The sequence below is a fragment of the Narcine bancroftii genome, chromosome 2, assembly GCF_036971445.1.
Source record: "Narcine bancroftii isolate sNarBan1 chromosome 2, sNarBan1.hap1, whole genome shotgun sequence".
NCBI classification, from domain to species: Eukaryota; Metazoa; Chordata; class Chondrichthyes; order Torpediniformes; family Narcinidae; genus Narcine; species Narcine bancroftii.
The window spans coordinates 153,757,297-153,782,766 of record NC_091470.1 but is presented as its reverse complement, the minus strand read 5'-3'; the positions used below and the strand labels follow the sequence as shown (position 1 = coordinate 153,782,766).

The following is a 25,470-nucleotide window of genomic DNA, read 5'->3' as shown; positions in this document are numbered from 1 at the left end:
CATACTTGCAGGAAGAATGTGACTACACAGAAGACACTACATTGGCGATCTTTAAGGATGAAAATTTTTAACAATGAACAAATATTGGTTCGGCTCAGTCTATTTTCTTTAGAACAAGGAAGCTGAGGAGTAATTTAATTCAGATATAAAATGAGGGGAACAGATAAAATCATTCCCCTTGGAAACATAGTAAAAAACGAAAGATGTAAGATGGATTTAAACTAATTGGTGGAAGGATTGTAGGGTAGATGAGGGGAAATGTTTTCACCCAGATGGTGTTAGAGATCTGCAATTCATTGCCTGTTTGGTTGGGAGAGGCACAAATCTCATTGGAGCATGAGAATGTGGATAAGAATTTAAAGAGTGTGCAGGGTCATGGGTCCACTGCTGGAAGGTAGATTAGATTGGGTAGCTCTCCTTGGAGTGACACAGACATGATGACCTGAATGGTCTTTGTTGTAAATGTTCTGATTCCACAGTCCTACAACAGAATAATAATGAAATCATTCAGTAACAGCTTAACTCTGGGGAAAAAGACCAGTGAACGTGAAGCAGCAAATCTTACAATGTGGCTAATCACTTCCAAATCTCCCATACTGCGACACTAACCCGCTTCAAGAATTCATCAACTTTAGGTAGCATTTCCTGGTCATCTTTGCCAAGCCTCCCACAGACTCAAAAAATAATCTGATTGAGACCCAATTGTTTATATAGATGGCCATTGCTGCAATTCTAATGTAGCAATTATGAATTCTTGTAATATGAATCTTCTGACTCTAATTATTGCAGGAAATCTTTCATTTATAAATGAATTGAGTTTTATCATTTCTAATTTCCAGTCCTGATCTTACAAAGTGAGGAGGCCTGTTGGGAAATTTGAGGCAATTCATTTATACCCCAATCTTTTCAAGTGCCATTTTTCACTCCAATTTTTAAAATATGTATATATTCGTGTGTTGTAAACCAATAGAATTTTAAACACTTTTTGACCTTTTGAACGTCCTTGGACAAGTAGATGTAGTGCCCAGTATGGAATAAACTGTTTGAATAGGATCCCTGCAGCAAACAATGAGAAGCTGGAGGCACTCAAAAGGTTAGGCAGCTCCATGGAGAGAATGGACAGTTAACATAATGGGTCGGGACCTTTTCTCCAACTGGTTATCAGCAATAAATATAATAAATTTGATACTGAGAGAAATTTAAATGCGGAGTTTTCTATCACACATTATAAAACACAGTCAGGATGAATTTATGGGAGATTGGAAGGGAGAAAGGTGTAGGAGGACATATTGATAGGGTGAAATGCAGAGGGGTGGAAAGGCTTGTGTTTGGTGTAAACAGTAACATGAATCTATTGGGCCATTAACCTGTTTCATACTGTAAATAATTTACAATCCAATTTTGAATAGATCAGAACCATTCTTATCCGTGATGAACCTTTGATCTCATAACTTATTATGTATATCGATGTCAAATTTTGTTCTTTATTTTCATGAAAAGAGGCTTGGATTCTTTTACTAAGTTGGTTTGTAGTCCTTATGAATTATGTTATTGTCAATTCAGATTTTTCATTTTAATTTCAGATGAGAAGTTAATTTCTGTAGGGACATGTATAGCTTTGAATCAGAAGACTGTAGCTCTGGCTTCCACTCCAAGGACTAAACCCTATAAATCCTGGGGGTGCAGCTTTTCAGATGTCATTAGGTCCCATCTGTCCCTTTAGAATAGAAAATATCCCATTTGTCAGAGCTGGTGAATTGTTCACAGTACCCTGGACAATATCTATACCTCACAATAACCACAATAGGTTAACTGGTCAGTATCTCAGTTTGTGGGATCATTTCCTATTTTGATGTTTGATTTGGCTCGAAACTTCTTGTGATATACTGTACTAAGGCTGTTAAATGTGTGATACATCTTTCTCCTTTAATGTAGGATATGAGTGTCAAATCAGATCTTACTCCAGTGCTGATAGGATGTTGACACATTGAAACTTCTGACAAAAAGCCAGCACAGGAAGTTCTCCAAATGTCATTGTCAAAGAGGATTCATGAGGGCAAGACAGGTAGGTCTTTGACGAGATGCTGCACAGTAGGCTGGTCCAGAAAGTTAGATCACTTGTGATCCAGGGCAAGCTAACCAATTGGATACAAAATTGGTTTAGTGGTAGGACTCATAGGTTGGTAGCTGAAGGTTGTTTTTCAGATTGGAGACCTGTACCGTAGGGAGCGACGTTGGCTCCACTGTTTGTCATTTACTTTAACAAATTGAATAAGAGCGTAGTTGGAATAGTTGCTAAGTTTGTGGATGACAACATAATTGATGATATAGTGTAGCCATTCTCAATGGGGGCAATATATCCCCTTCCCCTGAGGACCACAGCACATTTAAGGGAAGCCATGGATTGAAATCATTAAATATTTTTTATGTAGGTAGGAGAGAAGTAAAGAAGAGACCAACTAAACTTGACTGCTTCACAGGGGAGGGTGCTCATAAACTTTGCGTAGAATCCAGAGACCCATAGCTAAAAAGGTTGAGAATGACCAGTATAGTGGACAGTAAAGGAAGGAAGATATCTAAGATTACAATAGGATCAAATGGAAAAGTGGGCCAAGGAATAGCAGATGGAATTTAATTTGGATAAGTGAGAGATGCTTCATTTTGGGATGTTAAAACCAGGGCAGAACTTACACAAAGAAAAGGCAGGGCCCTGGAGAGTTTTGTGCAACAGTGAGACCTAATGATACAAGTGCATAGTTCCCTGATACTGGCAACACAGCCAGACAGGAGACAGCATTTAGTACAGTTGTCTTCATCAGCCAGAGATGGAGTGTACGCATCGGGGCATCATACTACAATGGTACAAGACATTGGTGAAACCACATTTGAAGCATTGTGGGCAGCTTGAATAATAAGGAAGGATGAGATAGAGTGGGGCTTGTTTTCTCTGGAAGCATAGGAAGCTGAAGGTGACCTTCTGAGGTATTTAAAATCATAAAGGGCATAGATAAGGTGGCTGGCACAGTCTTCTTCCCAGGGAAGGGGACTGCGTAGATTTAACATGATAGGGAAAAATATTAAAGGAGTCCTGAGGTGGTAGTTTTTTTCACAGAGGATGGTCTGTGGAGTGAGTTGCCAGATGTAGCTATTGAACCAGGTACAATTACAATGTTTAAAATTTAGACAGGATAATAGATAAATATGAGATATTGTCAACTTACCAAATGCAGGCAATGGGATGAGTTCCTTAACCAGAGTGAATGAGTTGTGCAAAAGGGCCTGTTTGCCTGGTGTATAATTCTGACTATGTAACATTCTTCATTTGACTACTTCCATTTCTGCTTCTGGGATACTGCTGTCTGTCTTCAGTTGGGAGCCATGTTACTTAAAATAAATGTCTGACCAGTTTCAAACTCTCCAAAATGAACAAACCTTCCTACACCCTGGCTGCTCGCCCACCGGAGTTCCCAATACCCCAACTGCCTGCCCATCCAAGCTCCCGATGCCCCATCTGAGCTCCCGGTCATGGATCCTCCCCCTGACCCCTGGTCCATCTGAACTACCAATGCCCCAACCTCAGATTTAACATTTGGTCCCAGCCAACCGAGGTCCTGCACATTGAACTGCATGGGTCAAACATTTGACATGTGTAAAGTCAACACTCCCTCCCCTTTTTTTGGCTGAAAAAGTGGTCCAAAAAATATTCAACAATTACACAAGTATATGCAGTAATTTTTTTTGTAAAGAATTCTGATTGGAGGTAGAATAAAAATCATTTATTTATTTTGACATCTTTTGCAATCTTAGGGCATCCCAAAGCTCTTCAGAACACACAAAGAACTTTTCAAAAACACACTCGAGGGAGCAATGTCAGGTTTAATGTCAAGTTTATTTTTTTTGTGATGTGGGTTGTGAGATAAGTCTTGGCCAAGATATTGGGGGAACATCCCTGATTCAATATGGCATGGGATCTCACACTTCAGCCAAGAAGCTGGGACAGAAAAAAAATTGATAGCTCTGCATTTTCCCCCTCTGCCCATCAGCAATGTCAATCTTGGTAATTCCTGCAGCTCAGTGAGGAGCAGGCAACATCCCATTTCACAGTTAGCAATCCTTATTTGGCTATGTTCTCACAAGGTCACTGAAGGAAAGTGTGGCATCTCATCTTTATTGCAGTTACTTGATAATAATCAGTAGCTTTAGTGAAAGCCTTCAGATACAAGCAGTGCAGAGATTAGAAGAGAACAAATCACACTAACTGTAGATAATTTTAACCCTCACCTACTATAGTGGCTTAGTCTGGAATTGGCTCTAGATTCAGATCTCTATCACCATTGACTTTGTAAAACCTAGTCATTGGATATTATGCCCCTCTTCAGGATTTGGAGGTAGGACTGCAGATCCTTTAATATCCTTGATAAATAGGGTCTGCAGGTATGAGCCATTCTTCAGTATACTCTTATACCTATCTTACCAGCGGCTCTTCCCTACACTTTTTCAACATGCTCAGTGGATCATGAAGCACCCGCATCAAGGAGATAATAGCTGAAAACATGTTCGTGCAACTTGCTCAAAGTAGCATTTATAGCTTGGACATCCTTCTAAACTCTGCAGAACATTGCTGCCTTGCTTAAAATCAGTGCATACTGATGCAGATCCCCAGTGCAGGTACCATGAATCAGTATTGTGAAAAATTTTCCCTCTGCAAATTGACCCTCAATATTTATTAATCAAATAAGTGTGACCCCCTCCCTTCCAGAAGCAACCTAAGAAATGAGTGTTGCACAATAATTGTCATCGTCTACACATGTTAAACATCCTGCACACACAATGCTAAATAATCACACGGACAACTTTAAAATTTGTACAGTTCATGCATAAAATGTTGATATTCTCCCATCAAGCTTCAGGATGTTTTGAAGTTCGCAAGTCTGTTAAAATAATTTGCATAAGAAATATGCTTATGATATAATAGAAGAACTATCTTCTATGACCAACCTCTGGTTCTCAAGTGTTTGAGTAAGTGCCAAGAATGGAGTAAATTCCATTGGCACCACATCTATAGCTCATCTCAACTGAAAGAGCACAATGGTTGAAAGAAAGTAGGAACCATATTGTAAAATTATTTTTCGAAACTGAACATGTCTTTGTCTCCTGTCTTAACCTGCTATTGTTCGACTCGGTGGCATATCTCCAGTGTATGTGTCAGTGCTCAATTCCCTATGGTATTAAGGAGTGTGGTTAATAGCTCAGTCTTCAAGAGATAAGATAACAATGATATCCCATCATTGGCTTGTACCTGCTTTCATTTAAGTATTCCGCACCCATAATTGTATCTGGCTGCAAAACTAGCTTCTGACCAATACTTCCTTCAATATGATTTTGTATTTGTGTGAATAATTGCTTGGAATCTCTGCACTGTTGTATTTACCTGATGACTGGTTCACTTAGAACCAATCTCTGGTGAAGAAGGGCTTGCTCAGGGGGAATGTTGCTCCCGTCTCACTAAACCATGCTAACATAATCCCATTGATCCCTACTGGATTCCATTACAGTCATCTGTCCACTATTCCACTGAGTGTGATTCAAACATCTCCATCTAGTGGGTGGCTTAATATAAACATGCCTTTCCCTAAAAGTTCAAAAGAACAATGCGGAGGCAGGATTACTGTTCTAATTAGTGCAAATGTTTGATTCGAGAATGCCAACACTGATGTACCCGTGTATTAAGGGAACCATCCCACTGACAACCTGCTTTCAACAAGGATTCCCCAACTCACTGCCATTAATGGCCTGGAACCACAGTGGAGAGGTTTGCAGGCTCAGTCGCATTCTCCTGGATTAGATGTGATACTGCACTGTGGCTCATGAGAGGATCCACTTCATATGCATTCTGGGAGATGGGTGAGTGTCCTAGTTCAGAATTTCAGGAAACCATTATTTCCTCCTCCCCCCCCCCCCTCATTTTGCCCAACATATCAGATGTAATCATTCTCCATTAAGGAACCCACAGGGAACGCCAAATGCACTCAGACCAAAGGTACAATAGGATAATGACATGGTTCATTTATGCAACCTCTAAAAGTTAAATGCACACAAATTATACATCTTTTACATTTTGTATAGATTTGCTGATTCAGCAGCAACAAAATAACATACAGTAAAAATCGCCAAAATCAACTACATTCATGTGAACTGTAATTTAACCAATCAAAGAAAACCCCAATAAATCCAGTCTTCGGGTTCAATATTTAAAAACTTCCAATCATTTGGGAAGTAATAAGGGAAGAAATTTCATACAATTAGTCTAAAATTAATGCATTTAGCCTATTGGTATGTCAAACAAAATATCTTCAAATACCTGGGTGTTAACATCCTGAAGGACAGATCTGTCCTGGAGCCCCAACATTGACCCAATCACAAGAAGGCTCCCCAGTGGCTATACTTTGTGAAGTGTCTGAGGAGATTCAGTATGTCACAGAAGATTCTTGAAAACTTCTACAGGTGCACCGTGGAGAGCATTCTGTCTACTTGCATCATTGCCTGGTACGGAGGCACCAATTCTCAGGACCAGAATAAATTCCAAAGGGTTGTTAACTTGGCCTGAGATATCACAGGCTAACCTCCAACGAGGACATCTACATGAGGCAATGTCTTAAAAAAGCAGATTCTATCCTCAAATACCCCATCACCCAGGCCATGCCATCTTCACACTACTACCAAGGGGTAAAGGTACAGGAGTCTAAAGATGAGCACTCAGCGGCACAAGGATAGCTTCTTCCCCGCAGCCATCAGATTCCTCAATAATCAATGAACCAAAGACACTGCCTTACTTTTTGTGCACTATAATTGTGTTTTTATATTGTAGTGTCGTAAGATGGTTATAACGTTTTTGTTTGCACTCTGATGCTGCCGCAAAACACCGAATTTCATGACTTGTTCATTACAGTAAATTCTGATTCTGATGTGAATGGGGAGAAGTGAATTCAATGGAATTTTAAACAAAAGGCTTGAAATAGGAAGAGGTTAATTAATTGGAAATCCATTCAATAAATGTGATGGAGAAGGTATATTTTTCATCCATTAGGATTCCATACAAGTGGGACTGAACAGAGTTAAGTTTGAAGGAAATTGGACGAGCAATAGAGGTTAATAGGTGGTTCAAATTCTATATTGGAATGACCTTTTATTTAAAATTTACTGCATGAAGAACATCATCAAACTATTGTAATACAATATAGGGACCTCAGTATTAAACTGGCTGTGGAATGAATAGCGGCATTTCCGTTACTGAATCTGCAAAGCAGAACAGGAATTTGTTTCATGGCGTGTTCCTGTAATCATATCCATACTAGGCGAAAGTAGTGATTGTTAAAGGAAGTGGTAACATCATGGTACGTGCATAGATAGAGTGGATATGGCTGGTAATCTTCATCCTTCTTTACTCAATTGTGCAAAGTAACTGCAAAACAGTTGAACACTTTAGTGTTTTCTTGGTGTTTGGTTGCAAGGTTTCATCACTAAGCCTGCCTTATGACCTCAAACTCCTCCAAGCAAGCACCTTTCATCATGGTTTCTGTCAGTTGAAAGATCCTAACCAGCTGTGTATTTCTAACATTTCTTTTTTATTTGACCTGAGAAGGTTCATGTTGGCCTCTTTATTGAAATTCTGTGTGGACTCGAAGGCACCGCACCCCTGCCAAACTTCCCCTCAGTACAGAACAGATTCAATGGCAACAGACCAAATTCAGGTGTTTTTGTTGCTCTTGGAAAATCTGGAACATCCTCCAACCCAGTTAATATCAAAGACATCAAAGTGGGAAGTGAGTTTGGAGTTGGTGCAGGGATTGGGGAACAGGGCTATGAGTTTTTAGGTGCAAGGACTTTCTATGCCAGAAGTTCCCAGCTCAGTTGAGTTCCACTCAACAGAAACAAGTGAATATAATCAACAACCTACAAAATCTGTGGTATCCTACATACACAGCCATGAAGGACCTGTTCACAGTATGAGCACCCCAGAAATCTCTGAAGATTTGTTTGCTGCGTTAGTGGAGGTTTATGGGACTGGTACGCCAAATTCAGACCCTATTGGATGGGTTCGTCAGCAGATGGATTGGAATTATGAAAATGATAATGCTTTTTTACAATGTTGCATTTTGATAATTGCCTTGAACTAGGCCATAAGAAGCTGTAGTGAGGAAGGCCAGGGCAACCTCCCAACTCGTTGAAGAGTAGTCGTGACCCAACCTCAGGCTAGATGTGCACTGGAGACGAGTTACTGCATAAAAGTCACCAGCTCGTCAGCCCCAATCAACACAGAGGCCATTAAATAAAAAGGAGAGCAGATGCCAGAGGAATATCAGCAAAGATGAGGTGTGTGATGGAACCTCCACTGATAATGTTTAAAGCAAATGCTGCAAGAAATCCAGATGTGAAGCAAATAACTGATCCAAACTTGACTTGAGTAAAAACAAATTATTTTAAAAGAGCTGAGAGACATGGAGTTAAGCAAATTGTTCCTATACTTCATCCTGACTCTTTGCTGATAGACAGTACAAAACAAAGATCCAAAATACAAGCACACTTGCAAACAGTTGGGTAATAACAAGAGAGGAATGTTCATTCCCTGCCAGAGATTTTGTAGCTCAGTCGATTGAGGGACTTCACTGCAGAACATTGACCTGCCATCTCCCATATCTCTGACTAAATCCAGGCTGAATCCATAATCCAAATAACTGATTGGCACAGCCTTCAGTACAACATTTACCAGTAGCTTTAACAGCTTCCTAGCATCCAGCAGTGTTTATAAGTGGCATGATCAAAGGGATAAATATCTATGCACTGCTGGGCACAGTGCAAGTCCAACAACTCCAAGGCAACTATATGTTATATACTTGTAGGGGACTTCCACCCACAGGAGCTTCCGAGCCTGCTGGTCACCAGGGGAGACTCCAGCCAATTTGCAGACGAAAGCCAAGGCCATGGATTTTATAGCCTGTCGTGCGAAAAATACAATAACGATACCAATGGTAAATCGGGCACCCATCCTGCCAATGAGTTCAGGTGACAGCAAAGGTATCTCATAGGGTGGAGCTGACAAAGGTTCTGGGAGGAGATCCCACTGATAATTAATCCAAGTGGCTATAGCAGCTCCGCCACCTGCACTGACTATATTAGTGGTGTCACCCCTCGCTGTGCTCCAGTGGTCCAGCTCAGGGTAATTTATAGATAAAAGGAAGGACAGTGTCAATGCTAATAGAGGAGCAAAGCGATTCTTCATCTGAAAATTCTCAATGGCATCCCAGAAAGGGTAGGAGACGGTTACCAGCAGAGCAGTGATTGCAATTCCACAGAGTACATCCTGAGGAAAAGAAAGGTTCATATTGATATAAATTTCTCAGCAAGATGACATTCCAGACCCAGTCACTTTCAGTGTGAGGAACTCAAACATCATATGATGAAAATTAAACAAAACAAAGAAATACTGAAGTGTTAAGATTCTATGCAGAAGTTATTTGAGAGCAATGCTGAATGGATGTTCTTCCCTATTTCAATACCCTATAATCTTTAACTCGTCCCCAGCTTTTTCAACAACTTGATATCACCACTTCCTACTTTAATCTCGATAAAAGGGACAGACCCGAAACTGTTCTCTCCATCAATGCTGAGCCACTGAGTTTCTCCTGGTTCTCATTCTTCAATATTTCTTTTTTAAAAATCCTTTAAGCTCCTGAAAGTATTTAATGAATGGTTTCCAAGTAACACTATTAGACTGCAACAGGAATCACACACAGCATGTTACAACAGGCATACATTCTCTAGGATGGAAGTCGTTCTAGTGTAAAGCCTACAATGCCAAACCATTCACTAACAAACCAGACTTGCAACAAAGATACAGTCTTCTATTTTATATTTCATCCTCCAGCTAAAGAAGCAAGTGTTCTTGGATTGAGATGACAACAGAAGTTTATAGTGAAAAGAGCTTTTATAGCATTGCTGCTTTTAGTTGTTAAACACCCAGCAGTAATAAATTCTTAGGGATAGGCATTGTTTGTCATTATTTACTGAAGTAAGTCAACAAACCTGAGGGTGACTGAAATACTGGCTAGGGTGAACAGTCTGGTGTTCTCAGTGCACTGCAGCCCCTCAGGCTGGCGAGAAGATACAATGTTAGAAACCCAAAAAAGTTTTTTTTTCCCAGAATTGAGAATTTAAAACACAATGGGACTAAGCATACTAATAGTTCAGCACAGACTAGAAGGGGTGAAGGGCCTGTTTCTGTGCTGTAATCTTCTGTGGATAGATGGTTCTAACTAAACCCTTTGGGAATTAATGTAATGCTGGTAATGTGACATTTGTTCTCAATTCTGATGCCCTGAGGACATTCAAAATTAAACTTAAATTGTGCCTCTTGTGTCATGGGCTGGCCAGACTGAGCAAAGGTGGCAGGTTCCCATTTGACAGATTTTATAAGAAAGTGCCATCACAAATTAACCAATTATTAAAAATAATTTTATTGCAGTGTGATTTGTCCTTGTGGCCAATGTTTTTGGTTTGATTCCTGTGGTTACAGGGTTATCATGGAGAAATTTTAGACTGATGGGTTAAGCGGGGTGGGGAGAGGGTTGAGGGATAGAATAAGTAGGTAAAAAGGTGGGATTGACACTATAGTGGAAAGGTCTGAGTGAGAGATATGGTTTCTATGTGAGTAAATGGGGATTGTGAGATATAAAGGGAGGTGTATGAGTGGGACAGGAATAAAGTGGGAAGGTGAATAGGTGAGACTAGGAGAGGAGAGGTTAACACAGCTCAGACCATCACACAAATCTACCTCCCCTCCATCGACATTTGCTGCTGCTATAGAAGAGCAGCAAACATATTAAAGCTGGGCTGCATTTTCTTCTTCCCCTTTCTGTCGGGTTCACAAGTGTGCAATCTCACACTACCAGATTCAAGGACAATTTCTTATCTGCTGCTGACAGACTCGTGATGAGTCTCACATTTGTAAAATAATGTTGCCCTTGCTGTGTTTTAATTGATCTCTCCTTGTAACTGTACACTGTTTTACTTGTTGTATTTGTGCATATGTTGACTTGCTGGATAACGCACTAAACAAATCTTTTCACTGTACCTCAGTACACTAGACAATAAACTTGAATTGAATTGATCTAGGAGATGGGAGTTAATGCAAAAAATAATAACAATTTCAGAACAAGGGATTTGTTAAGTTTGTCAATAATTTGTTGTGATTATTCCTTGGGCCAGTGCTGAAAGTTCTGTGACCCAGAACATTACTTCATGTAAGCCCTCATATATGCAATTTTTTTGTTAACATTTTGGAAAATTGCTTTCCTTTTTAAATATGTTGAAGAAAGTACATCATAAACCAAACCCTCGTCTACAGAATCTTTTATGCCAAATCTGTGTGGTCATCTTACCAAAACTGTATGCATTCCTGTGTAAATACGGCTGAGAGAAACCAAAGTACAAATGGTTACAGCAAACAGCAATCCCAGCTCAAAGGGGTACTGAAAAAGAGAGAGACACAAGAGTTACTTAATGGTTTAGATACAGTGTGAAGTTCTCTTTGCACTGCCCAATCAAAGAATCCAAGGGCAGGCACCACACTTATTTGATTCAGAGCGTAGTTAATGTCTATTGAATTTTATTTTCCTCTCAGGTGAATGCTAATGTAGGTGAGTTCAGTATACAATCTGGATTTAAGTAAATATGATGAGACCGTGTTGCTTGGGATAACTATAAATATAATCTTTGACATCCAAAACCATGAACCAACATTTCATTACACACCCTGGGATTGATCTTAAAAATATATTCAGCTGTATGTGTTCTGGTTCTGCTGTGCAGTATGACTCCCACGGTCCCCAGTCAATGTCACAGCTTAATCCTACTCCTTGCATCTTCTTGTGTGAAATAAACATCTCACAACTTTCTGCTTTGCAATGCCCCAAGGCTATCAAATACATTTAATAAGCTAACCACACAGTTCTTTGCAACGATCTGTGCCCGTGACCTTTGAACAAGAGAGTGTACTGCAGTGAGACTGACTTAAACATTTCCAATAAAACCCCAGGCAATCTCATGGAACAGGCAGACTGAGACTAGGGTCCAATGAACTTTAACCCAGGAAACCATAGCTGAAGTGGAGTTTGAAATAAAACCCAAACTACTCTGATGATTTGTGGTTCAAGCTGCTGACTTGGTGCTTGGAATTTCCTTATCTCCAAGGGCCACACAAGAATCGCATCACTTTACAATTATTGAGTGTATCAGTCTTGGCAGTCACAAATGCAATGAAAACATGCAAGTTTCTACCAAATCTTTAATTTGGTATAAACATGATGCTCATGGATAACATTCATTCACAAGTCGCAATATTTGTTTTTAAAAATATATCTATAAAATCTAGCTTAACTTTTCCAGAGCTGCTGTAAAAGGGCTATTCTGATGGAGCTACTGACTTTCAGACGAATGGAACATAAAAGTAGGGAGTTGTTCCTGTCACTGTTTATCCCTGAACATCATTAAAAAAGAGGATCTGGTTATTTATCACATTATTGTTTATGCACAAGTTGGCCCGACTTGTTCAGCAGTGAATTATAACAATGTATGCATCCCAGGCAGGAAAGAGGTTTCCAATGAAACCAATATCACATGGAGAACAGAATTAATTTGTACTGTGGATACACAGGTTGATTGTTTTGTTAGCCCTTTTTCTGCCTGACCTGGTTTCTCATGGAGAAAACCCAAAGAGTAACTCTGGCTTCTAAGTTTAGTAAATATGAAGGCTGAGACTCCTTTTCTGACCCTCAGTAGTAACTGATTAACCAGATAGTCGCTTTCACAATAATTGGATTTTATTGAGCTTGGAGATTACCTTGACAGTTATTTTAATGGCTTCTTGGCAGCTCTGATCAGGAAACACCTGGTTCCAGTTATCATGTTTTTAAAATATGTTCTTCCTTGTTTAGATTTTTCTATTCTGGTGCTTGAGTCAGTGCAAGCTGATAGAGCCTCTGATTCTCCATACCATGCTCCTTGTGAATGTTTGTGAACAAGGAGAATTTGGGAGGGAGGGTGCTTGATGTGTGAGGAGTGTGTGTGAGAGGAAGACAGTTCATTTTTCGCGAATTCCCTCTGAGAGAGATCTGGTTTCTACACTGTGGCTTGAACCAGTTTCCAAGGAGTCTTGGACCTTAAAACACAGGTCTCAATCATTTGCTACTCCTCAGTTTCCCTTTCTCTTATCCAGGAACATGTAGGTCAGCCCTGATGAAAACCTGCTTCTGAAGCTGAGACTGCCTTGCCTTGGAAATGCTCATTAAATCCTGAAGCTTCCAAATTAGCCTGACTCATGCCACCATGTAGAACGTGCCCACACACCATCACTTTACATAAATCACATAATTTACATAAGGCATGAGGCCATTCAGTCTATCAAGTCCAAAACAGCTCTCTGCTGAAGCAAACCAACTTATTCACAACTACTGACCCCTCCCCACAGCTCCACAAGTACATGCCCAGACCCTTCAAATATTATTGTCAATTTCCACTTTCTATTGCTTCATTACAAATTGAAACCACTCAGAGTATGAAAGAGGTCTTCACATTCCCCCTTTGCTTCTTTGTCAGTCACTTTCTTTCCATATTCTCTGGTTCCTGACCCTTCTGCAAATGAAAATTATTTATTTCTCTTGAGACTGCCTAGATCCCAAATGATTTTAAATCCCTCTGGCTGATCCCCTCACATACACTCCTGCGTTGCAAGGATAATCCAAGTTTCTCCCCATATTAAAAGTCCCTTACTCCAAGAATCATTCTAAATTTATTTCTTCTGCACTTTCTCAGTGCTTTTTCAGCTGCAAGTTATGATGTTAATGGAGATACAAGATGGTTTGCCAGGCAGGACAGTGTTTGTTGAACTAATCAGGACTGAAGAGTCAACAAGTAAACGGAATGAAATCCATCTTGGACACTGGTGTGGCAAATCAGAATTAAGAAAATCAGGCAGGTATAAGGAGCCACAGATTTGCTGTTTACCATTTTGCAATTCTTTAATAGAATAACTAATTCATGTTGTGAGAACTGGAAATTTAAATAGAACAAAGATGAACATGAAAATCATCCCAACACTCAAAGAGCAGGGTGAAAAGTAATTATGTCTCACCTTGTATCTGTTCATGGTGGCCAGGAGGAAGGTGAAGGGGATAGCCGAGGCCGCCATGGCATGAGTGGAAGGCATACCATATTCTGCATCCACCCGCACTTCAAGCTTGACTACTGGAGGTGACGGTGGTCTTGGCCATCTTAAGACATCTTTGGAAGCCTGTCCAATGTACATCACAACCTGGAGAAAGGCAAACAGAGAGACATTAATCCAATGTAAGCTCCACCTAACCTTAAGTCAGCAGCATTCAATCTTGACCATATGCACTCCCCAGATATCAAGGCCCAGCATAAACTGTGTCTTGAACCTACCCCTCCTGAAGAAAGGCTTAACCTTTCTGGACCCCATGTCTCTCCTAATGAAAATTACTGTCAAAGTCTTGCTATCACTCCATGCTTTTGTTTATTTTGCACTTGCTCATCTGCCTTTTGAGTTCATTTTAACTAATGATGGTGATGCTCTGGATCACCTTTTCCTTTTCCTCTCCCTTCTGAACTGACCAACACCCCAATCCAATTCTTCCTGTGGCTCCACTGCAATGTGTCCGAAAGAAAAAAAAAATCCCTCTTAATATTGATGGAACTAGTAATCCTGGGAAGAAAATGTTCAGGAATTTATTTCACCAGAGTTTGTAGTCAAAGCCCAGGAAACAACCAGATACCATAGTAGTGCTTAGAGATCTGGATGTAATATAGGTGTTGAGATTCGTAGATTGAGGTTTCCCTTCCGTAATTATCTCATGACCTGGTATTATTTCATTAATATATTCTATTAAAGGCATGGGTAGTCACAACTCTATTTTCTAGTTAACCAGTAAAATACAGTAGCTACATTACACTCTGGGGTTTGAGGGTTCTGAATCTAACAAATTCCTGCATTGAAACAGAGTTATTTTTCTGGGTTAACTCTAATTGCTCATTTTGTTTGGGCTTCATTTACTCTACTTTAAAGTTTTATGCACGAGTTTATAAATTTCAACTTATAAAAGATCATGAAATCAGGCAACTTAATGCGCTGTAATTAATTTTTGAGTTCCCCTGAACAGGCACCTGAATAGCTCCAGTCTTTCTCTAATTTTGACATCTTTTGATCAGCCTCCTGGTACCTCCCTTTGCAATGCTTCCATTTCTCTCCAGTTTACCTATCGCTACTGTCTGCTCTAAATTAATTATTGAGAATAAACATTGGTGGAAAATTTCAATACCATGATTAATAAATGCTGACTTATCTGAGTATTTCTATTATTTTTCATTTGCAGTCATTTGAGATTGGTACATTGTTTTAACAAAATGTTAAGGGATACAAAATCAAATCAGAATCAAAATTTATTGTCACGAACAAGTCATGAAATTCAGTGTTTTGCAGAACATCATAGTGCAAACATTCATAAACATCAAGGTAAATTTTATTTCTGTATTTTATTTTTAGAAATACACCACAGCTACAGGCCCTGATTCAACGCCACCCAAATACACAGATATAACCAATTAACCTACTAAGCCCATACGTCTTTGGATCATGGAAGAAAATCTGAGCATCTGGAGGAAAGCCATGCAGTTATGGGGAGAACATACAAACTCTTTAAAGGCAGCTACAGATTCGAACCCAGGCCATCGGTGCTGTAACAGTGTTGTGCTAACTGCTACGCTCAAAGTTAAGGTAAAGGTCAATCAAGAAATTAATGGTGAAGACTCAGGATTAGTCTTGCACTGTTCTTAGGGCTTGTGATTTGATGATTTGAGCAGACTATTAGTACATCCTTTATTTCTTTTAATCGTCTGACTTTTAGATATTCAACAAATAATGACTTATGCCATGCAAAACAATTTTTATAATAAGAATAGTTGAAAATTTTCAACAAATTAGCATCTCAAGAAAGAGAAACAGTTGATGTCTCTAGTCAATGGCCTTTCATAAGTTAGTGGCCTTTATTAAAAATCATAAAGTACAAGAAATCAATGCAGTGATCAAATAAAGACCTGTATTTTGCTTTGAAAAATAAGCCCCTTTTACACTTGCATCCTACTAAATTGGCTGTTCAGTGTCCAGGGATAGGAATGGGGAGTTGGTTTTCACACTTGACCACTCCTAACTGGGACACTGAATACTTTCACACTTGCAGGGAGCTATCCCCAGGGTTAGGACTGTTCTACCTTCTTCCAGTGATGTCATGACGCATCAACCGATGATGGACCTGCCCTAAATCCTGATCAATGTATTATGATCTTATATTTAAACAAAATTAATCATGCCTAATTATAACATAATTAAGCTTTATGTACAGCACAATGAGTCCTTCGGCCCTTGTTGTTGTGCCAACCTATATAAACCTTTATAAGGGACCATGGGAAAGTGTTAGCAATAAATAGCAATAGCAGACAGTTTTTAAACAGCGGGGGAAAGATGGTAGCGCTTTTGCGCACAATTTATAAAGACCGTGGGAAAAAGCTACTAACTTTCCCACAATGTATAAATGGTGCACTTTCATGTTACCAACTTTCCCACGCTGTTTAAAAATTGTCCTCCATTGCTATTTATTTCCTCTCTCTCTCTCCTCCCTGCTGCAACTTTCCCATGGCAAAGTTTGTACCTTCATTTTAATCTTTTATTCCTTCACATTCCTGCAAAAACTTGGATCATTTCAATTCCACAATGCAATTACCCATTCTACACTTGCCTGATTGCAGGCCATTTCAAGCTGCTGTGTATAATGGGGTTAACCAGGCACGTGGCAGCTTGAAAGGGTCTGACACAGTCAGCACGGGCCAAATCCAACCGGATCCATGACCTACCTCAGAGGTTGTCAGGAAACCCAGTTAAACTTAACCAGGATGAGTCCTTCAGTGGCTTGAACAGCAAAATGGCCAACCTGGTTACACCTGTGTCATTAGTGCTTGTGATTGATGGGGTGGGTGTTGATTGACGGTGGGGGTCGCGACTGACAGGAGGAGGGTGACTGACTGGGGGGGTGGTGATTGATGGTGGGTGGGGACTGGGGAAGGGCAACTGATGGCCGGTGTGGGGGGGAGAGAGACTTACCAGTAGTTCCCCTGAGTGCATGACACATTTGCCACGTAATCTCGGGGGTGGGATCCCCCTTAAATCACAGGGTTGGTGATTTAATGGGTTGATACCCCTGCAGCTTAAAAGATGCCGGAAGAACCTTTGCCCCAGTAATCGCACCTGGGTCCCAGGAGGGTTACCCAGGTGCTGCAGCTTAAAAGTGCCTTGCAACACCAGTGTCTGCAGATGCTGGGGATTGAGCTAGGGGTCAAGGCCATCAATTCCTGACATGAGATGACATCATCTAACACAGGCATTGATCGAATTTTGCTTTCACACTTTAAAGGCTGATTGGCTGTTAATTCCTGGAACCATTTTTAAGTGTGAAAGGGCTATAATCTGAATCTTTGATTTAATCTAAATTCTATGTGCTTTGGGGGTGGAATTTTTTTCCATTTACTGATAGTGATCATGACCCATTCACAAAATATCTTGGAAAACTAGTTCTGATCCAGATCATTTATTATGTGGTGAAATGGCTGTTTTGTTGTAATTAGACAAGGCAAGTGTGAACTTAATTAACCAGAAAGCACCATTTGATCAGGAATGGGTGGAGGCCTCAAACAAAGAACTCAAGAATTCCAATCTCTTGTAATTACTAATTTTCTGTTACCAATCAAATCTGCGATTTTTAAGAAATGAAATTATTATTGAGATGAGATCATTCTTTCTCATGTTAATGCTCTCATTGACAGGCCATCCTCTGAATTAGAGTCCTTGGGTGTGGGTAAACCAGTTCACACAACACAAACTCTTCAATGCAAACATTTGTGCAGGGTCTGTCATTATATTCAATTTTCAAGACCAAATCAGCCAGTTTTGAGAGATTATTAATGAGAATCAAAGATGCCTTTGGGGCCAAATTGTTAAATGTTCCATTTTGTGTAATAGAAATTCATTCAGATTAGGGACATTTTCACATTTGTTCTCCAGTTTGAAGAGCTCACATCAGCCAGTAAGTGAAGCTTAGGTCAACCCTTTTATTGGCAACTGTCAACAACATGCACGCATTAGGAATGAAGTTCCATCTGGATACAGTATACAATTGTCAATGTTTATTTGCACCTTTCACATAACAAAATATCCTAAGGAGCTTCACTGCATTATAAAATAAAACTGTTAAAGAATCGGATGGAATGGGAGAAGAAAGATAAATGAAGGCCACATTGCCATGAAGAATCGATTGTTTGTTGTCATTTTAAGTTTTTACCCTCCCACAAAAAAAATACGAAAGAAGTAACTCACTGCCCAAACATTGATCACTCTCCGAGCAACATGTGGGTCAATATTCCAGTAGCAGAAAGGAAGGAAGGTGATGTAAAAAACCTCCTGGCCCAATGTAGCAGCAAACAGGAAGAGGTAGTAGAGGAAATAATTCTCAATCTTGTATTTCTTCTGAGGAATCTAGAGGAATCACACACATAATATGGTCATCGGGCTTTGAGGAACAGTCCATCAGGAACTGAGATGGAGACAGATTGCTGAACTTTTTAAAACACAATGTACATCAATAATATGAGAAGGATGGTATCTTGCTATGTATTTTTAACCATCAAACTTAGTGTCATAAGTAGAAGGGAACTCTCAAGTACACCAAGAATTAAGCTAAGATATCTGTAGTCTCTTAACAGACTCACTCAGTGTAACTGGATAATGGTCTTGAAGGAATTACCATGAACAGAATCAGTTCAGCAATATAGTAATATGGTACTACTATAACTTTATATTATATAGAAAAATGCTGTCCCAATATTTTAGTTTACCTCCCAAATAATATTGCCTTGACCCTGATACACAATTAATTGCAATTTCATGAATACTCGCTGCTATTGTAGTAGCCAAGTTGCAGGGTCGAACAATGGCCAATCATTCCTTAATGTTGGGCTAAAGAGCCAGTTGTTCCAGTTTTTCCCTTTCTTTTGAATAGAAGAGTCATGTTGGCTCATTTCCAACCTACTGAAACCTTTCTCCTATGTGATATTTATCCCATGACCATAGGAATATACAGAGGCCATTTAGCCAGGCAAATCATTCCCAACATTCAATGTGATTGTGGCCAATGAGCAACCAACCATTTTGCTCTGTATCTCTTGCTAACAAGATAGCTCGCAAAGTAAAGAAACATAAACTTGATGGTGGAAACTTGAGCAAACAGGATTCTCAGCAAGTCAGGCAACACTCATGGATAGAAATGGTTGATCACCATTTTGGGTCAGGACCCTCTATTTAAGGCTAAAGTGGGAAGGGGGAACCTAAAGGAGGAAGAAGCTGGGGAGGGGCTAGGAGATGATAAGGTATTGGACAGAAAATGGGAGTCCACTGGGAGGAGGCAAAGTTCGAGAGAAAATTAAGAATGGGAGTAGTTAAAGAGATGTGAATAGTGGATTCAGATAGAGATGTTGGCTGTCCAGGAGGAATACACATTGTTCCTTGAGTTTACATTTGGACTCACCTTGGCAACGAAAAAGGCTGAGGAATGTCACATATGTGTGAGAATGATGAAGGGAATTGAAAGGCTGGTTACTGGAAGCTTGAGCTTAGATCCACAAACAGCACAACTGTTCGGTTAAGCCAGGGGTGTCAAACTCAAATTCACAGAGGGCCAAAATTAAAAACTTGGACTAAGTCGAGGGCCGAACTAAATATTTATTGAAAATTTTCAACAACACCTGCATGTTTTCTCTTCTTTCAACATATGTAATGTTAAACTTTTTCTTATTAAAATAAATGTTTAATAATAGTTTTGGATAAACTCTTTCCAGAAGCATTAACAAATGAGAAATAAAATATTCAATAAATAATATTTCTCTATAGAGGATTTGTCAAATGTTGCTAGTGTGCTGTCGAATAGTAAAATCTGAGGGCTATTGAGAATGTGGGAGAATAACATGATTCCTGAAACAATCAAATGGGTGACTGATTGTGGGCATGAACTCGAGCAGGGTTATTTGCCATGCCCTTTTTCCATTGGTACAGATATCCTTTGATTGACACACTTTTCAAGTTTTATGCCTAATGAGCTTGTATCCAGGTGCAGGTCCATTTTTAACCAGGAATATATTTATCACTGTGACATGAAACTATTGGAAGATCGTTTTATCACTGTGACATGAAACTATTGGAAGATTGTTTTATCCTGAGATTAAAGTTCATAATACTTACTCAGGCCTGTGTGCGGGAGGGCGGGGTTTGCGGGCGATCGGGTTGGACAACGACAGTGCGGGGGCATCAGCTCTCGCTGCAGGGCTGCATCTCGGCGGATCAGCGGCCCCGTCACCGTGAGTCGCGGGTCAGCCTGCGGCAGGGAGGGGGAGTGGGCAACGGTCCTGGCGAGGTCAGGCCCGAGGCCTCCGGTTCCGGGCGCTGGGAAGCGGCCTTGGCTTCCCCTGACACCGGCCAGGCCCCAAAACCAGAGTCCATGGTGAGACCCTGCAACGTAAACAGAGGAGGTGGGGGCGATTAGCGGGCTGACGCCAATGCATTCTGGGATTTATAGTATTAGCTGTGAATGCGCTATACTGGCGCGGCGGCCAGCGGGCTACCTCATACATTTTTGAAATGATCTTGCGGGCCAAATATAATTATATCGCGGGCCAAATTTGGCCCGTGGGCCAAAGTTTGACATGTGTGAGTTAAGCAATTGCTTTTAGTGTCACCGATGTAGAGGAGGCCACAATGAGAACACCAATTACAGTAGATTAAGTTGGATGATATGCATGTAAAATTGGATTGTGGCCCCAGATAGACTGAGGGGAAAAAGATGTAGGGACAAGTTTTACAGTTTTACACTTACTTTGATTAAAGTGTGAAGTGACTGGAAGAGTGGGTGGTGATGAGAGACTCATCCCAGTGAGACAAAGATAGGTGTTTAGGTGGGGGGGTTGGGGAAAAGACACGGCTTGTGGTGGGATTCCACTTTGGCTGGAGTGTCAAGGATAATGGGTCGGATGTGGAGGCTGATGGGTTGGAAAGCAAAGATGAAAGGAAGTCTGTCCTTGTTCTGCCTATGGGGAGGTGGGGCAGGGGAAGAAGTTTGAAAAATGGAGGAGGAACAGGATTTATCATTGACAAAGTAGCAAAGTAAGTTGTGGGAACACAGGTGTTGTTTTAAAAGTATTCAAACAGCTTAAGTGAGTGGACAAAAAAAATACAGAGAAATGTGATGTGATCCACAGAAAATGAGAGAGTTATTTTAATTATGCAAGACTTGAATGCTGATGTTCAGTTAGATCTAGAATTGCATGGAGGAACAGCAAGTAACAAAGAAGGGAAACAAAATGTTGGGGAAAGGAAGTCTTGCTGTAATTACATGGGGCTTTGATGAGACCATACCTGGCATACTACATGCATCAGTTAAGGAAGGAAATATTTGCCCTTGAAGCACTACTTGAAGATTCACAAATTTTATTCCTGGAATGACAACTGTCTTCTTTTTAAATATTATGCAGAATGGGCTCATATTTTCCGAGTTTAAAAGAATGAAAGGTGATTTCTGAAACACAACCTTCTGAAAGGAAGTTAATAAGGTACACCATGTGAGGATATTTTCTCTGTAACAGTGATTTAAATTTAGGGGTGCATCATCTCAGATTATCAGCTGATAAGGAGGAACTGCTCTCACCTATAAATTTTCAGAATTCTCTATAACAAACAATGGACGCTGAATCATTAAATATGTTCTGGACTAAAACAGATATGCTTTGGGTTGCAATGGAAATTAGAATCAGGCAGGAAATTGAAATTAAATTCAAAGATCAGCTCAACCAATGTCTTATTTAAAGCCAAAATATTCTTGAGGGGGTCAAAACACCAGTTCACATTTCTTATGTAACTCTGTATCCTTCAGTTAGGTCTTATCCATTGACCTGCAAGGGAAGGTAAGGTGGAGTCTCAATGTTCTGTCAAATGCAAAGTATTGCACCCCAGGCACTACAGCCTTTCCCTAATATTATCAACATTGATTCCAAGTCTTTGAAAAAATCCATGACCAAACATGAGTGCAATCCTCTGTCAGCCATACCTCATAACTTGTGGTTTCTTTTTCTTTGGCTTGGCTTCGCAGACAAAGATTTATGGAGGGGTACACACTTATGAATTACTGTTATTGTTTGCCTTGTCATTATCACCCAAAGGGTTTTAGAGTTTCAAGAACAAGAGATAGGAATTGACATGGATCAACATAGGAGAATTGTGCTACTCAACCTATGAAAACCCAAGGAACCAAATAACAGCTTCCTAAGTGTTTGATCAATATTTAATGACATTACAGAGATATAGAAAAGGCCATTCAGTCCTACTCCACAATTCAACACATTCTGTCTGATCGTTCACTTCAGTACCCTTTCCCTGCTTTCTTCTCTTAATGCCATTTGCATTAAGAAAAATTCTACTTTCTTCTTGAATATATTCACTGCCTTCTGCAGAAAATTCCACAGGTTCACTACTTTTTGAATGAGGACATCTCATCTCTGAATGGGATCCTCTTTACCAATCAGATTATCCTCCCTGTATCTAGTCTGTCAAAACGTGTTGGAATTTTATTAATTCCTCTGAATTTTCTCTTATTCCTTGACACGAGTGAAAATAGGCCTGGCTAACTGACTTGTGTATTGTTCAGTAAATAATAAACTATTGAAAGTACATAGGATTCCCTGATATTCAGCAAGTGAGATACTCATATGAACCAGGTCTCCTTGGTGAAGTGTTCGAGGAGGTTCCCACCACAAGAAGAAATACCAGGAAGACAACATTGAAAAGTATTTCCTGTGCATGATAAGGCGGAACCAGCGTTCAAAGAGCTGTGGCACGTACTGCTATTCAGCTACAGCAGCCATTGCAACTTCCGTCCACAGCACTGGTCGAGAACCTGCCTTAAACCCGGGTTCTGAGGTCAATTGACACACATATAAATGAGATCAGCTGTCAACGGGTGGCTGAGCCAGGCCACTCCTCCTGTACAGTTTGGCACGACTGGTTTAGAATTAGGTTTAGCAAACTATGGATTCTTTGATTCACGCTTAGTCCATTCTAGGTCGAATACGTTGAGACATTACACTCACCGCAATCCCGATCAGCGCGCCGTTGGTTTCAGTTTTGACCTGCTCCTTCCACTGTGCCTGTGATCGGGCTCCGGAAAGACAGTGTGGTGACTTACTATCAGCTTCAGGGAAGCGTCGCTGAGCCGAGTTGTCTCCTGAAAGCGGATAGAGTCCACACCACCTCTGAAAGTGAGCCACCAGTTCCGGACCCCGCAATCTGCTCAGCAGCCCTGTCATGTCCACAGCTGCTGAGGACGCAGCAAGGGTCCGAGGGCTGCTCACCTGCAAAACCTGCCGTTCACCTACAAGTCACGTGTTTAGCTATCTGACACTTGCTATTGGTACTCCATCGGTGGAAGGGTGGCGACAGCAACTCGTGAATGACAGCAAGGGTGTAGCAGCGATTGCGAATTGAAAAGTCCACACTTGGAGGTCACTTTCAGATCCAACCCTGGGAAAAAAAAATCTAAAGGCACATTTCAGATTATTGTGAGGTTACGCTCTGGAAAAAGAGCCTAAGCCTTTACTTTAAGCCTTTTTACTTTTACTCTAAGCCTTTACTTTTCATGTACGTGTCTTAATTTATTTTGAAAGTTATAATTATACTCGCCTCTGCCAGTTGGTTCTGGACGCTGCGAGACCGGCTGGGTTTTTCCAGCATTTCTGTGTCTTTTTACTATAATCACAGCTCCTGCAGATTAAATTTTTCCATCTTACCCAAATCTATCCCTTCTAATGATGGAGTCAACTACCCTGGAGAAAAGACTACGGCCATTCACCTTATCCATATCCCTCACAATTTTCTATACCCCAAATAGTCACCCCTCACCTTCATATTCTGTCTCTCCTTAAAATTCAAGTCTCCAGTCCTAGTAAAATCTTTATGAATCTTTACTATGCAATTCCAAAGAATGTGATATCCTTACTCGAGATGGCAGAGGTCGACAGCATCGAGTCCACACTGCTGAAGATCCAGCTGCGTTGGGTGGGTCACGTCTCCAGAATGGAGGACCATCGCCTTCCCAAGATCGTGTTATATGGCGAGCTCTCCACTGGCCACCGTGACAGAGGTGCACCAAAGAAAAGGTACAAGGATTGCCTAAAGAAAGCTCTTGGTGCCTGCCACATTGACCACCGCCAGTGGGCTGATATCGCCTCAAACCGCGCATCTTGGCGCCTCACAGTTTGGCGGGCAGCAACCTCCTTCGAAGAAGACCGCAGAGCCCACCTCACTGACAAAAGACAAAGGAGGAAAAACCCAACACCCAACCCCAACCAACCAATTTTCCCTTGCAATCGCTGCAACCGTGTCTGCCTGTCCCGCATCGGACTTGTCAGCCACAAACGAGCCTGCAGCTGACGTGGACATTTACCCCCTCCATAAATCTTCGTCCGCGAAGCCAAGCCAAAGAATGTGACACAATGATTGTTACATCGCTTACAATGTTCTTCAAGCTGTTCTGTTTAATATATTTGATGGATACAGTTTTAATGGTATAATTCAAAAGGAAATTAAATAAATAACTGATTGATTAAAATTAAAAGGATTCGGTGAAGTGGTGGGTAAACTGGGTTGAGAACTATTCAGTTAATGAGCAGATATATTCTGGCAGGAAGGAGTAACAATATATAAACAGCAGAGTTTCAAGTGTTGTGTTGTAACAGAGGATGCATAATAAATGTGTACTAATCTTTGGTAGCAGCAGGCCACATTAAGAGAATGGGTAGCAAAGTGTAAAGATTCCAGACCATAAAGCATGGAGGGCAGAAACAAGAGGATTATGTTGAATTTTGCTTCTATTGAACACTGTTGAGGTCACAGTAACTAATGATCCAATTCTGGTAACTAAAAAGATTCACTTGGTTGACTGCTGGGATAAAAGATTTCAGCTAAAGGGTTAGACAAGTAAAGCCAGGATACAAGATTTTATCTAAATAAAGTTTGGATAGGATAAATAGAGAGAAACTTTCCATTGGCTTCTTATTCAAGACTAGTAGACATAGATTCTAAAGGATAGGCAAAAGCCAGGGTTGATTCTGGATAAATAATTTTATTTAAAGAGATTAAATTGTCTGTAATTTGTTTCCAGAAGAGAAGTTGCTTTAGATAGGGTCTTGTTGCTTTTGGGATGGATGAATCAATAATTACAATTAATAACTGAAAATTAGGTTAATATTTTT

The 25,470-nt window shown here is 40.4% G+C and overlaps 2 protein-coding genes across 8 annotated transcripts in view; one reads left to right on the top strand and one right to left on the bottom strand.

Annotated features, from left to right (window-relative positions):
* The window catches only part of LOC138754401 (paired box protein Pax-7), a 214,171-nt gene that overhangs the window by 25,061 nt on the left and 163,640 nt on the right, over nucleotides 1–25,470 (top strand). For 3 of the 6 annotated variants that reach the window (XM_069918635.1, XM_069918631.1, XM_069918630.1), the window contains exon 2: nucleotides 15,617–15,847. The gene's annotated coding sequence lies outside the window, so the exon portion shown is untranslated. Of the gene's footprint in view, nucleotides 1–1,935; nucleotides 2,066–5,731; nucleotides 5,905–14,206; nucleotides 14,404–15,616; nucleotides 15,848–25,470 lie in introns of those variants that run through there. The other 3 variants (XM_069918634.1, XM_069918632.1, XM_069918633.1) reach the window with 2 other exon arrangements.
* On the bottom strand, nucleotides 3,762–23,607 carry LOC138754404 (sphingosine-1-phosphate phosphatase 2-like). 2 transcript variants are annotated; one of them, XM_069918637.1, is made up of 5 exons: nucleotides 23,311–23,607; nucleotides 18,497–18,655; nucleotides 14,189–14,368; nucleotides 11,439–11,528; nucleotides 3,762–9,361 (listed from the first exon to the last, which is right to left on the bottom strand). In XM_069918637.1, the coding sequence occupies exons 1-5, from the start codon at nucleotides 23,524–23,526 to the stop codon at nucleotides 8,819–8,821; spliced, it is 1,188 nt and encodes a 395-aa protein (XP_069774738.1). In that variant the 5' UTR covers nucleotides 23,527–23,607; the 3' UTR covers nucleotides 3,762–8,818. The 2 variants fall into 2 exon arrangements, with proteins under 2 accessions (XP_069774738.1, XP_069774739.1); XM_069918638.1 differs by lacking the exon at nucleotides 18,497–18,655.